This window comes from Condylura cristata, unplaced genomic scaffold, assembly GCF_000260355.1.
Source record: "Condylura cristata isolate star-nosed mole 26May11 unplaced genomic scaffold, ConCri1.0 scaffold00004, whole genome shotgun sequence".
Classification (NCBI taxonomy): Eukaryota; Metazoa; Chordata; class Mammalia; order Eulipotyphla; family Talpidae; genus Condylura; species Condylura cristata.
The window spans coordinates 4601791-4616469 of NW_004567105.1; the positions used below are offsets into that span (position 1 = coordinate 4601791).

Sequence of the window (14679 nt, forward strand, 5' to 3'; positions counted from 1 at the left end):
AGAAAGGGGCGGGGCGGCCTCGAGCCCGGAGGAAGGAAAGGCCCAGCGCACAGGTGACTCCGTTGACGCACAGATCCTGGAGCCAGAGTCCGGAGCGGGGACAGCTGGGTGTGGTCCTGTCGTCGCCTGGGCTCCGGCTTCTCGCGCCGGCCCCCGCCGCGGGACGGAGTGATGTGTGCGCTAGGGCTCGATGCCTTGGTCAGCAGGAGACGCGGGTGGAGCACCCCGGAATAGCTTTTCAGCTGGACTCACCCATCGAGCCCCGCTCTTTACCTGTGTCATCGACTTTTGTTCTCACCAGACACCTGGCAGGGAGGTGTCCTTAACCCAATTTAATAACGAGGACACGGAGATTCAGAAGTGAGCCAACCTGCCCAAGGTCACAGAAGAGGTGAGATTTCTGGCACAGAATCAATGCACAAGAATTCTGGAATGGTAGGGTCTCCCCCAAATGCCCCCTCTTCACGTAGGGGTCCCGACTTAACCACCTCCTTTGGTGCTGTCTCATTTCCAGAAAGCTTGGGAGTTCTAAGGGACTTTGCCTACAGGAGCTCAGCTGCGAGGGACCTTGGCAGAATGGAGCTAAACGCATGCAGCAGAGCGATTCAAACCCACTGTCACCATCAGCAAGTTACCTTCCCTCTCTGTCTCAATTTAACCTGTAAAGTGGGGTACTACCGTTCCCAATGGGTAGTCCCCAGGAGTGCGTGGGAAACACCTAAACGCCCCTTTGCCTTAACTCACTCTCCTTAGGTAAGGGGCAGGTGAGTTTGGAGTATGTGCCATTTGAACTATTCTGCCCTCTTGATTGGGGTTCAGAGTTTTTGCTATCATAAGTACAATGGTATTTCCTATTACCTGGATAAGAAGTGAAGGCCCAGGGTGCTGAAGAACTTTCCAGCACTTCCACTGGGAAGTCTCACCTTCACCCTGTGGCATGAAGTCAAGGCTGCGTCCATCTTCCAGACATGCTGGTCTCCTGGCCTCTGGGGCTCCCCTTCTGGTTTCCCCAGCCCAGTGATCAGACCATGCGCCGCTCAGACTCCTCCAGGCTGTCTGCCCCATCCTCCCTGGCCCTGGCCTGCCGTCCAACACCATGATGCACACATTTCACATGCAAGGCATATGCAGTGCTGGACGACCGGGGATCCCAGAACAGGCCACGTCCTTTGTCCTCCCTGACGGCACAGGCTGTTCTCAGGCTGTTCTCTGCGTGGTGGGAACACTTGCCTTCCTGTGCTCTCTGCCCCCTCGCTCTCAAGCCTCTGCTTTCCCTTTCCCTGCCTCACCTTCGCTCCCTCCAAATGTTTGACTGCAAAATTTCCCCTCCCCCTCAGCTCTCAATGCAAAGGCTGGCAAAGCGCTCCCAGCCCAGGGTGAAGCCTCCTTGCCAGGGTCCCTGCATCCTCAGCACATGGCCCACAAGGGCCACAGGGCATCCTGAGCGGCTGTTTGACAGGGGCTCTCGAATTGTGAGCTTATGTGGGCAGGGATGGAGTGTTCTTTGTCTCTGTCAGAGGCCAGCAAAGGGCTGGGGGCTAACTACTTAGCAAACAGTAGGGGAGGAATGCCTACTGCCAGGAGCCCAGGGGACCAGGAGTAAGGGATTCCACAGAGCCGCCAAACCCTGGGGTCCCAAAGGGTCACACTTCGGAAGATTACAAGGTAACGCTCAGAGAAGAGAGAAGGAGATGGAGACCGAGGCCCAAAGTCCCCAGAGTGAGGGGCAGAGACGGCTCAAGCCCAGGCTTCCTGGCTTGACCCTGGACTGATTTCACCATCCGACTGAGAAGTATCTGCAGCTGCTCTAAGGGCTGGTAGGTTCTGCTGGTGTTTTGGCCCCCGAGCCCCCAATTTCCTCATTCCCAAGTGATCAGCCTCAGTTGCCGGTCTGCCTGACTCATGCAGACTCTGCAGGCTTCGTGAGGGCCGGGAGCCCAGGGTGCAGGGGCGTGGGGCTCTGAGTGCAGCCAGAGCATGGCTGGGAGCTCAGCTCTGCCCAGTGAGACCTACAAGCTTCACTTCCTCCTGTGAGATGTCCACTGAGCTGCGCCTGGGCGGCCTGCTGCGAGGATTAAACACAGCCAGGCGCACGCACAGCACCCGGCCGTGCCCATGAGCCACGCTGGCGTTATTCCAGAGCTCTTTCCCTATTTTTCTGGCCCTTCTCTGCCTGGGACTTACCTGCCCTGCTCCTGTCAGACCTGCTGTGTGTTGGTGACCTTTAGTTAGTCTGATAAGGTAATCCCCGCCCACGATTTTAAGGTAGCGCCCTACCCATATCCTCAGTGTTTGCCTGATAACCCTTAGCCTTAACACCAGGGAAGGAAATTGTGAAGTGTACTGGAGACCCACCCCAGCCTGATCCCAGAGGCTTTTCCCAGTTGGAGAGATGTGGCTGCAGCTGTTCTTCCATCTGAGAAGGAGGCTGGCCCCTCTGAACCCCAGCTTCAGCCTTGGGCCAGCCGTGGGCCAGCCATACACCAACCTGAGCCTCCCTCCTAACCGGGCCAGCCTCGTGCTGGACAGAGCATAGCGAGCCAGCCTGTGGCCCTGCAGAAGGCCAGGCCCATCCCTCTGGCTGTGAAGGGGGCAGGAGGGCGGGAGGGAGGGGTCACAGCGCCTCCCCTCTCTGCCCTGGAGGAAACCCCAACCAGAGGCCTGAGTGTTTACAGCTCTCTCTGGGCAGGGGATGAGTTACGTAATGCCAGATGTTTATGCTACTGGCCCAGGCCCAGCTCTGAGACACACTTTGCAATCCCAGAGCCCCTCCAGCCCTCCCTTCCTGACCCCTCCCCCCAACTGGCTCCCCTGGGCCTCTTGCTGATGGGAGCTTTCAACTGTGCAGATTATTCAGTCACCCCTCACTCTGAAAACAGCCCTGGCCCTGTCCAGGCTGGCCCACCCTGGAGGCAGGCATTCCTGCCCACTCCAGAAGTCAAGGGTGCTTGGGGCCCTCTCTCATCTCTCCTTTCTGTGGGGGGCCCTCAACCCTCCCTTCCAGCCACACTCTCTTCTTTAGCTAACACCAGCCACCCTCTCCCCTCCCACTTGTTACCCATCCTCCCCTAGCCAGCCCCCACCCAGCCCCGCTGCTGAAGCCAGCCTACCCTTTGCCAATTGAGGACCCCCAGAGACAGCAGGAGCGGATTGAACAGCGTGGGACGGTCCCCGGGCATCCGCCACGAGCTCACCAGTCGGCCCTTGAGCGGCCTCCCAGCCTTGCCCTCCGCCGGCCTGTTGTCTGCCTGTCGAACAGGGTCCAGGTTGGCTCCCAGGTCCCTCTAGAGGATTGGGGAGCCCCTGACTGCAGTCTCCCGGCCAACTGCCGTCCACGCCAAGGCCAGGGTGCCCGTCTTTCTCCTCTCCCAAGAGCTTGTTGACTCCTTCACGCTACACGGGGTTGGGTTGCCAGGGTCCCTGGGCTCAGCACCTTGGGGTCACCCCCTGGTGGGGCAGCGGCTGTGCAGACCTCAGCTGTGTGTTCACCCCAGTTAGGGTTTTCAGACAATTCTGCTTTAGGTTCAAGGTAACATCAAGAGGTTACATACATCTAGTGTCTCTTGAAATAGCGCAGGGTGTGGAATCTCTGGGCTCCTCGTTCCCTTGGTAACAACCTCACAGATGCTACAACCAGCCCCCAGATGTACCCCCTTTGGAGTCATGCTTACTGGAGAAACTGAGGCCCAGTGAGGCAGAGGCTTGGCCCGTGTGATGGAGCAGCTCACTGGGAGAGGCAGCCCGTGCCCGGTCTGCCGAATGCAGAGATTCTCCGGACAGGGAACAGGAAGATCGAAGTGCAGTCCTGGAGGACACCCCGGCCCTGACCACTGGACCCCCATGCTCCAAGCTGGCGCTCAGTTCTAACTGGCTGGCACCCAGGTGCACAGAACTCACCACGTGCGCGAATGAGTGAAGGGGCCATGATCAATCTGTCCAGTCCAGGCAGCCGGGGCGTGACTCGGAGGAGGGCAGAATGGGGCTTTTCTGTGCTGCTAGGGCGGGCCCATCTTGCGGGGACCAGAAGGGGTCCCCTGTATTGCTATTTCCTCTTTGTTTGCAAGAGTCTGCCTCCAGGAAGTATGAAGAAATGCCCCAGAAAGAGGAAGAGCAGACTTGCTGGAGCACCCATGAGAACTGGAAGTGCCTTGGGCAACTGTCCCCACCGGCTCTCTGAGGCATGGCTGCCGTGCCAGGTGCTGGAGTACCAGCCCAGAGCCGGGGGTGGGGTCAGAGAGCACTGGGGGTTCCTGAACACGGGCTCCAGTTTGAGTCCAGCCGCCCATGACCTGTGCGCCCTGGGTGACTCCCATGCCTCCCAGGAGGGACTGGGCAGAACCCCCCACTCTGACTATGCCAACCGGGACAGATGTCAGGGCTCCAGGCTGCCAGGTGCCCCCACACACACCTGGCTGGAGGAGGCAGCACAGCCCCAAACAGCCAGCCTCCGCCCACGCCCCGGGCCTCGCTCTGACCTCACCTCTCTGGAGGCTGAGGGTGATGAGAACAGTCTGTTTGGCAGGGCTTGGGACGGGTGGGGCAGAGCGCGGCGCTCCAGCTGACGCCAGGCCTCGGGCGGCCTCAGTGGGCCGCACACCTCTCTCCGAGTCCAGCGTCTGCGCCACCGCCTCATCACTCTTGGCTTCCCACTCCTGGAAGCCCTACCTCTTCTCCCAGCCTGGCCAGCCCTTCAGAACCAAAGATCTTCCCTTTTAAATTGCCCTTTGCCCAAGGAAGGGCAGTGACCTTTCCAGGGTAGGCTAGCAACTTAAACGTAAAGCCCTGGGCTTCTGACCCGCAGACCACTCCCCACCAGACCCCTAAGCCAGAGAGGGCTCTTCTGCCCAGCTCCTGCAGAGGCCTCTTCTCAGCCCCTCCCCCATCTCCTCTCCGTGCCACCCCCCCCTCCATGGGAGATGACCCCATGGGAGACACACCTTGGCCTGGGCATCCCAGAGCTTACTTGACTTCCACCCACCTCCGCCCTGACTTCCCTGCCCTCCCCATCCCTACACGCCCACACCCGCGACCAGCTACCGAGTCTGCCAGCTTCTGCTCGGTCAGTGAGTCCTGGGCTCCACTTGGTTCTGACTCCTCAGGCTCCTCTGATTGGAACTGCAGACGAGAGAGCGCAGCTTAGTCCGAAGTACTCCCCAGGGTGCATTCTTCGATTCACCTTCCTCTCACCCAGTCCTTATCCCTTCCTCCACCCGCAGCAGATTCCGGTTATCCATCCAGCCACTGCCCCACGTGGACATCCATCTCCTACTTATTCATCATCCGTGCAGCCTACACCATGTGTCCATCCTCAAGCCACCCAACCCCCATCCGTCCATCCAACAGTCATCTCAACGCATCACCCGTACTCCGCAACATTCGTCCCTCCGTGTGACAGCTCCCGCCCTCCACCCATCCATATTCTCCCCAACATTCACCAAGTGTTCATCCAGCCATCTAAGCAACATTCATCTATCCAGCGCTCATCACCACCTGCCGTTCATCCACCCATCGAGATCACTCATCCAACATCTACTTTGCGTTTGTCCAACACAGGATTCATTTCCAGCCCCTGCGCTCACACATCCGCTGTCACAACCTGACCCCTCAGTCGCTGGTCATCAGCCCCCATCCGACCCACACCTCCTCCATCTGTTTCTGGAATGCACTCGAGCATCCACCAGTCACTGCCCACCCACCCCCTGGCAAGCTCCTCCTTGTCAGGCCCCGGGGCCAGGAAGGGCAGGAGGCAGAGATAGGGTGGGCACAGCTCCCCCCTGGGGGGGTTCCCATGGGGAGATGACGAGTGTGTCCACGTGGTGGGGAGCAGGACCACCGAGCCCAGAAGGGAACGTCACCCGCCTGGGAACAGATGAAGATTCAGGGGTGTTTCTCAGAACAGAGCAGCTGAGTTAAGACCTGAACTTGGTGGGGAAGAAGGACGGGAAGAGCACCCCGGCCATGGCGCAGCAGGTGCACAGGCAGCGAGGTGAGCTGGGGCTCTGCAGCCGGCTCGGCACCGGGGGGGGGGGGGGGGCTGGGCCCCCACCATGTTCTCATCCCCCCCCCGCCCCCTGGAGCCTTGCCACTCGCGTGGAGAAACTAGCTGAAGAGTCGCTCACCTCCCTCCTCCCGCCAGTCCAGGTCAGCCATGACCCGAGTCCACCGGGACTCAGCGCTCCGCTCTCCTGAGCTGCCTGTGGTCCCCCTGCCCCCCAACAACCTGACAGCAAACTGAGGCTCATCCGGCACCGCTGGTGTCTGCGCCAGCTAAGGGCACTCGGATGAAATATGCGGGGGGCCCCAGATGTGGTGGGCCCAGGGGCTCCATGCCTGGCGGTTTCAAGCTCCGCTTTGGAGTCGGCTCTGCAATCTCCTGTCACGGCTTCTCCACATGGGGCCCCGGCAAATGCCTCACGGACTCAGCCTCAGTTTTCTCATCTCCTGAAGGGGGATGCTGGCAGCTGCCTCACTCCCCGTGGAGGCACCAGCCAGGGCCAGCGCAGGCTCAGTCCTGGGGGGGACGCCCGCAGCACCCCTGGGGCGCTGGCCTATTAGCTGCAGGCCCAGGCAGGTCAGCTAGGAGCAACTCGTGGGCACCTGGGAGAAGGCCCAGGGGCGGGCCTTGCTTGAGGCCTCAGTGTGGTCTGTGCTGTGAGGCCTGCGCTCCACCCTGGCCGATCCTGAGGGCTGTGCGCTCTAGGGCAAGCGGCTTCACCTCTGTGTCTGCGCTAGGGAGATGCAAGTGCATCACGGAGACCAAAGCAGGGAGGGAGGGTAACCACCAAGCGTTCAGACCAGGCCTTAGCGCGTCGTAAAAGCGTAGGAAATTGCTGGTTGGTCATGTTCATGCTGGTTGGGAGGTTTGGGTGAGCAGGGAGTCAGGCCCGAGTCCCTAGTGCAGTGCGGGGCTGAAGCGAGTCCTGTGTAAGGACGCCGCCCGGCTCAGGCTGCCCCTTGGAGGGAAGACTCACCTTCCATTCTGGCGGGCTGGGGCCCTCTGCAGGGCTCCTGCTTCCCAGCTGGCCTCTCTCCTCCAGACCAGCCGGAGGTGAGGTCACTTTGGTCTTTGGCCACTGGGTGGAGGTGCAGGCAGGGCTGGGAGGCCGGGCTGAGGCCTGAGGCCACTGGCCATGTCCATTGGCTGGGGTGGCCTGGGCCCAGTCCTCGGGCTGGTGGTGTCGTTCTTGCTCCAAAGCACCGCTTGTGTTTGGGGAATCCAGCTCTGGCCCTGGAACCATGGCCAGGCCACCCGGGTGTCCAGCTGGGTCCTTGCAGGGCAGTTGGGCCTGCAGGAGTGCCAGGAGGCCCTCCCAGTACAGCCTCGGGAGCGGGGCGGCAAGCGTTTGCTCCTCCGTGCAGGCCTGGGTGCTTTCTCCGGGTGCCCTGAGAAGGGTCACCAGGTCCCTCCAGTCCAGCTCAGGTCGCCTCTGGGGGCCTTGCAGGTGTGGGCGCGCTCCCTCGGCCCCCTGGTCCTCAGCAGTGGCTGTCTCAGGCCGCAGGGGTTTTGAGAGCTCTGCAGGACGGATACTGGAGTCCTCTGCGGGGCCGTGCGGCTGCTGAGGACGAGACAGCTCCTGCAGGCTGTCCCACACCGTCGGAGCTGACCCGTGGGGAGACTCCCGCAGCCTATTACTGGGGGGCTCTTCCCAGGACTCTGTCTGCCCCCCTTGGCAGACGGAGCCACACAGCTGCCCCCAGCTCTCCTCAGACTCCTTGGGAAGGCCCCTCCAGGCACCCTCCGGGGCTCTGGCAGCCTCCCTTCCGGGCTCCTCCAGTCCTCGCCAGCCCCCCAGGCCGCGGCCCTGCTCCTCGCTACTCCCACTTCTCTCCAGGTGTCTGTGAGCGCCCGGGCCTGGGGGCGCCTCCTGACCCCGCCGTCCTCCCCGGGACTGTCCCGGGCCTGCACGGCCCCTCTCCAGAGGCTTCTCCGTCCGCCGCTGCCTCTCAGGAGTCCTGGCTGATGTCCTGGCGGGCAGCAAGGACCCTTGGAGCCGCTGCTCGGGGCTCCTGGAAAGAGGGGGATCTTCTTGGCTCTGTCGGGTCGGTGCTGCCTGCTTCACCAGGGGCTTGGTCACCTGAGGGTGAGGCAAGGAGGTGAGTGAGTCTCCAGGCCTCCATCTGAGTGGCCTCTGGAGCTGGGGTCTCGCCCAGGCCCCAGGAGGAACAATCCATGTCCCCTCAGCAGCCGGATGAAAGCAGGTCGGAACGCAGGCAGGACACGTGGATTCCCTCCCTGGGGGCCGCAGTTCTTCCCTTCACCCACTCCCTCCGTCCCAGCAAGAGGAGTGCAAAGAGCTGCTCCCTTTGACAGGTACTCCCCACGCCCCCCAAAGACTCCACTGGGGGGGGGGCCCAGTTCTCTAAGAGGTTCTTTACAAATACAAATCCCCACCCCAAGAGATCCGTTTGGAATCCTAGGGGCTGCCTGCCCCGGCTTTCCCAGGAAGCTTCCTGAGTAGAAAGTCCCACCTGGTGGATGAGGCACAGAAGGGCTGTCTTCAAAAGACTAATCTGGGCCTTCTCAAGTCTGCTGGCTCTCAGGGACAGGAGCAGGCAGGTCGCCCTCCCCGGCCTCCCACCCTTCCATCAGGACCTTCCTTTCTGGGGCCCCTGCCTAGCTTGGGGAGGGGAGAAGGGCGGCTCACCCCTTCGGGGTATGGGGCCCAGGACAGGCTGGCAGTGCTCACCTCCCTGCTGAGGGCAGGGCTGGACTGTCTTCTGAGAAGCTGGCTCTGACCTTGGCCGGGCCGCTGTGACCGCCCCTCGTCTCGGGCCTGGAAGGCCCCCGGTGCCTCGGACTTCCTATGAGCAAATGCAGTCGCCCCTCTGAGGGCCCTTGGGACTGTCCCACTCCCCACCTCCCAGCTCTCGACTCCCACCCCCAGTAGGACATGTGGGAGATGCAGGGACCCGCCACAAGCTCATTGAAGGACACTGAGTGTGCAGTGATCCTCATGGGGCCTCAGTTTCCCTTTCTGAACACTGGAGATGGCCAACACCATTCTAGTGCACGTGCCTCCTGGGGCTCTTGGCAAGATGAAACGAGAAAGGGGGTGACCCAGGATGGGGGGCATGCCCTTGCCCTGGCAGCCTCCTCTCTCATCAGTTGCCTACCCCTCACCCCCAGACAAAGGTTAGACCCGTCTTTACCTACTGTGTGCCAGGCACCGCACATGAGTCAGGGCAGCACACGGTTATGGAACACTCTAGGTTCTGCGGCCGGCGTCTCACCCACCACCTTTCACCTCATGCTGCCCACGTGCAGGGCGGGAGACACAGCCTGGGCTGGCCCCCTTCCGCTCCTGCCCGCTTCCTGCCTATATGGCAGACTGGATTTTCTAGGCTTCCCTTTTCCCCCTCAGTACTCATAGGATGCCAACCTGGGACCTCTAGCCCCCCGCCCCCCAAGCTGTCCATAAAAGCGCTCCTGGCAAGACAGAAGGAAGAAATATTCTCTTCCCACACAGCTCCAGAAAGACCACTATGCCCTGTCCACGCAGATGACACCCCCAAGACCCTGGACTTCAGGCCTTGTAGCCACATCCAATGGACAGACCCTTGAAGCTTAAGTCTCTCATTCCCATTGCTTAAAAATGGGGAGCAGGGTTCTGTATGCACAAATAAATAAATCTTAAAAAAAATGGGGAGCAGGAGCCCTCCCTGCTGGCACAGTGGGTTAAAGCGCAGCGCCGCATGTCAGTGTGACTTCGCCACGGAGGTGACCCGCAGGGCGCAGCAGACTTCTCCTGCCCGGCCCGCTGCTCCCCTCAGCAGTGTGCTTCGTCGATCTGCCTGTTCTGCTCCCCACTCTGTCTCTGGTGAAGCCTCTCGCCGCCCTTGCACCTCTGGCTTGTACCCCAGTTCTGTATGCATAAATAAATAAATCTTTTTAAAAAGAGGGGGGTGGTGATGACTATTAAATCTAAGGGAATGGCTCTGTCGAAAGGAACATCAGACAAAATCTGGGCACATCTCTCCCCACTGATATTAGGGGGCAAAACTAGAAAGCTCTCAACCCTCTCCCTGCCTACCCCTCCCTCACATTTATTTCAACGGAGTTGCAGATCCCAGTGAACTAGGTTTGACGGACAGACCGTCTCTGATGGCAGAACCAAGCTGGTGGGAGAAGTCAGAGAAAGAGCCTCAGGTCTGCGCTGGGCCCCCTGAGCCGGCTGAAGGGGGTGAGTGAAGGCCCCACTCTGGCTGTAGGGGGCTGCAGCAGTGGGGGTAGACTTGGTGGGCAGGTCTTGTGCTGTGTCACGGCTTTTGTCAATGTCTTCAGAATGGACCCTTCAAGCCCGTGGAGTTTGGGGCAGCTCTGAGCAGTTCACCCCGACCAGAGCTCCCACCTGGAGGGCCCTATGCTTGAAAACTGCCTGGTGAGATTTAGCTTTTTAATCTATTTTAGAGCAAGGGAGTTGCGGAGGCCTCTGAGGGAGCTCTCCCCCAGAACCAAGGGGCTGACGCCCCACACGGGCCAGGCCCTTGCTGGGGTGCAGTGTGTGGTGCAGAGCCAGCTCTCTGGGGGCTCTGTTTTTCATATAAACTGCAGCTTGAGCCCTCCCTGGTGGCGCAGGGGCTTAGAGCGCAGCACTGTGCAGCCATCCCCAGCCGCTGCAGCACGAGTTCGATCCCTGGCCAGGGAGGTGTGCCACACGGCACAGCAGACTTCACCTGTCTCCCCGCTGCTCCCCTCAGCAGTGTGTTTCAGTTACTCCGCCTGTTCTGCTGCCCACTCTGTCTCTGATGACTCCTCTAACCCCCCATACCTCTGGCCTGTACCCCAATTCTTGAATGCATAAGTAATCTTTAAAGAAAAAAGAACTGCACTTTGCTCAAAAATCTTTCCTTCTGAGACGTTTCCCCCATGTGGAATTGAGAAATGGGAGAAAAGACTCAAGAAGGCTCCCAGAGAACCCAAAAAAGACCCAGGTGATCCTGAGCAGAGTAACAGAGGCCCCGGGGGCCCCATGTCCCAGAGGGCTGGCTGCAGCACCCAGGGAGACAGAGGAAGTTTCCTCTGGAAACTCCACAGGCTGATCCGCCTCTGGCCATCATGGCAAGCAGATTCCACGGAGACTGTTTGAAGTCAAGAGACTAGAAATGCTTAAATGAGTCTGAAACAGGAGATTCCAAAGGCATCTAGGGGAACAAAATGAAGCTGGCAGGCCAAGATTCCCCAGCCTTTAACGGGACAGCCCTTTAAGGAAAAGTTTCACTTAGAACAATGCATGGACAGAACTGATGCTCCGTGGACAGAGAGGAGAGAGCAGGAGCCCAGCTACAGCTCCCTCACACACTTCCGTCTGCCCTTTCCACCCACTTAAAAAGGTTTTAAAAAATCATCTTCAAAGGATGAATTCTTAGCAGTGTGTCTACTCGGAAAAAAAGTGCCATAAAGAGGAAAAACACATCATTACTCAATAGAGCTATGAAATCTTAGTTAAAAGGAAGAATCCACTTCGCCAACATGTATACATCAAACATACAATTTTTGAGATGCTCGAAACTTAATTGTGCAATTAAACTTTAGGAAAGCTTATAAAGAGGTAATATAATATATATAGGCCAGAGACAGTAAGATAATGAATAGACTTAACTGCGAAAAGGCAATTAAATGGTTAACAAAAGTAGAAACCTGCCCTCCATCTCTCTAAAAATTTTCCTAAAGAAGTAACTGTGGTTTAAAGACCTTCAAGTCCCTGCTGAATTATCAGACAACATCCAAGATATGCAAATCTATGAGACCAAAAATGATGATCACCACGAGGCTAAAGACAAAGGAATTTTTAGGACAGTGAACAGTTCTCAGACACTACAATGGCGGATACAGGTCATGACACGCATATCCAAACCCGTGGGGCTACAGCCCCGGGAGCAGACCCTAACGGAAGCCCGTGAGCACAGGCGAGGTGAGCAACTAATGGTCATGTCGGCTCATGGCTTGTCACACACGGACCACTCTTGCGGGGGAAGGTGTTGATACAGGGGAAACTGTGGGGATGGGGGGCCAAGCAGAATATAAGGGAACCTTTTGCATTTCCCACTCAATTTTTCTGTGAACCTCAAACTACTCTAAATAAAGTACATATTTTTAAAGGCTAAATAAAGAATTACATCAATGCTGGAGACCACAAGGTTGTCACCTGGACAGTAAATGGAACGAAAGGAAACTTGAGGACTAAGAGCTAAAGTTTCTCAGGCAGATTCAAATCTAAGAGAAAACGTTGCCTGAGGGGTAACGCAGAGACCACGGGAAGCTGCAAACTACGAGGAGTTGAAATGAGGGGTTGCTGGAGCCAGGCCCAGAGGTGCCATAAACTTCTACAATTCACTGAATTGTCCACTGAAAGTGTTGAGACTTTCAGATCTTTTCTTATGTTGTTCTTTGCACCTAACTAGTGGCCTTCCAGGCCTGATCCTTGAAAATGCTGAGGCTGGGGCTGCAGGAGATGAGGGAGAAGGCATCCCCTTCCACCGTGGCTGTGTGGCTGTGAGCAGATGTCCTGCTGGGTGGGGCAGCCCGTGCTGGACAGCTGGCCCGAGACAGAGACCCGGGCCGAGGGCACCTGCCTGCCGTTCAGGGCTGTCACGGGCCCGAGGGAGGTAACATGTGTTTTCTTACTTAAGATACATGGCGCAGGCCATACGAGAGAGGCGGACCCGAAAGGCAGGGGGACCTGTGAGCTTTTGTTAAGGCGGGAGAGAATCATGGGCTCTGACGTCTTGCTCGTGCGAGGAGGGCAAATCGAAATAAGCCTGTGACTTTGGATCAAACACAGGGTTTAAGGGTTCACCGCCTTTAGGTTAATGTACTGACATGCTCCCCATTTTGCAGATGAGGAAACTGAGGCTCCTGTACATTAAATCACTTCCCCAGGTCGCACAGGTTGGGGAGTGGCCTTGATCCGGGGTTGAGCCCAGACTCCCCGCCTCTTAACCTCCAGGCAGGCCCAAGAGCGGTCTGGCAATTCCTCCGTGGAAACAGAGATGACCGACTTGCCGGCAGGGGCTGGGGCCGCCGAGGTCTGAGCACTTCCTGTCTGACAACCTAAGCCTGTGAACCCTGCTCCTGGCCGCTGCCCAGCCGCCTCCCCAGCCCACCGGCGCCGGCCTGGGCTCACCTGCGCTCCTGGCCGAAGAGGCGCTCCACCTCCACGCGGCCAGGACTGCGGGTACGGCCCCCGTTGCCGCCCTGGGGCCTTGGCTCCCTCTGGGCCAGCCTCCTGGGCGGGGGTAGGTCGGCCAGCACGGTGTACTCCTCCCTCTCCAAGTTGTGCCTGGTCTCCCCGGGGGGTGCTGAGCCCCGGGAGCCCCCCGAGCTGCCAGGTGGAGGTGAGGATGCCAGGAAGGCCAGATCACCCGGCGGGTGGCGGGGTGGGGAGGAGGCTCGGGGTGCATCCCGGTGCCCGATGCACACCTGAGGGGGCAGCATGGTGGAGCCCCGCAGAGAGTCGATGGAGGGGGCCAGGCTCTCAGTGCTGGCCCTGGGCAGGTCCTGGAACAGGAGGGAGGGCTCGGGGGCCTGGCGCGGTGGGGACGAGAAGTAGGGTGCATCCCGGTGCCCAATGCACACTGGGATGGCCATGTGGGGGGGCTCGTGCAGAGAGTCTGTGGAGGGAGCAAGGCTCTCAGTGCTAGCCCTGGGGAGCTCCTGGAACAGGAGGGAGGGTTCTGGGGCCTGGCGTGGTGGGGAGGAGGCCCGGGGTGCATCACGGTACCCAATACACACAGGTGGGGGGAGCTGAGGCGGGTCATGCTGGGGGGACTGGCTCTCAGTATCCGATGTGTCTGGGAGGAAGGGGAAGGGGTCAAACTGGGTGTGACGGGGCGGCGAGGAGGCCCGGGGGGCGTCTCGGTGCCCAATGCACACAGCTGGGGGCATATAGGGAGGGTCATGGTGGGGCAGCTCAGCCTCTGACGCATGGGGGTCTGGGAAGAAGGGGAAGGGGTCATGCTGCAAGTACCGTGGAGGGGAAGAGGCTCGGGGGGCATCCCTGTGCCCGATGCACACAGCACATGGGGCCTGCGAGGACTCAGAGCAGAGCTGGGGAACCCCACGGAGAGTGGGGTGCAGAGGTGAGGAAGTCCGGAAGGCACTCTGATGGCCTGGGCTATGGGAGGAGGAAGTGGCCCGGGAGGCTGAGTTTTGCTGGGCAGGGCCGGAGGAGGGCTGGGCTGGTCTCGTGGGAGATGAGGCCTGAGCTCTGTCACCTTGGGTTGGCCGGAGGGCAATGGACGCCCAAGGAACCTCACTTTGCTTGGACCGAGGTGGGGAAGAGGTTCGGGGGCCATCACTCTGGGTGGGCCGGAGGGGGAAGGAGGCCCAGGGGATGTCTTTGTTGGTACGATGGGGAGAGGAGTTCCTGGGGGTGCTCCGTTGAGTAGAACGATGAGGAGATGATGTCCCGGGGTTGCTGTGTTGGGTGCGGCACTGAGGGGAGGAGGTGCCAGCGCTGTCCCGTCGGAAGGAAGAGCGAGGGTTGTCCTGTTGGGTACAGGAGGCTCTAAGTTTATCCCATGGGGTCCCAGAGGTTTTAGGTTTGTCCCGTTGGGTGGAAGAGGTTCTGGGGTTCTGTTGACTACAAGAAGTCCGGGGGTTTTCCCTTTGGGCGGTTCTGTTGGGAGAGGGGGCTCTGGGGTCGTCCCGTTGGCCACAGAATATTCTGGAATTTTCCC

The 14679-nt window shown here is 59.4% G+C and overlaps 1 protein-coding gene across 1 annotated transcript in view; it reads right to left on the reverse strand.

The window, feature by feature from the left end:
- The window catches only part of TRIOBP (TRIO and F-actin binding protein), a 48135-nt gene that overhangs the window by 19579 nt on the left and 13877 nt on the right, over positions 1 to 14679 (reverse strand). The window contains exons 10-14 of the mRNA XM_012735126.1: positions 13125 to 14679; positions 8688 to 8802; positions 6972 to 8075; positions 5038 to 5115; positions 3111 to 3248 (exon numbers count right to left, since the gene is read on the reverse strand). The exon at positions 13125 to 14679 is cut by the window's right edge and continues 5 nt beyond it. Of these exons, the coding sequence (XP_012590580.1) occupies positions 3111 to 3248; positions 5038 to 5115; positions 6972 to 8075; positions 8688 to 8802; positions 13125 to 14679 (2990 nt within the window). The remainder of the gene's footprint in view (positions 1 to 3110; positions 3249 to 5037; positions 5116 to 6971; positions 8076 to 8687; positions 8803 to 13124) is intronic.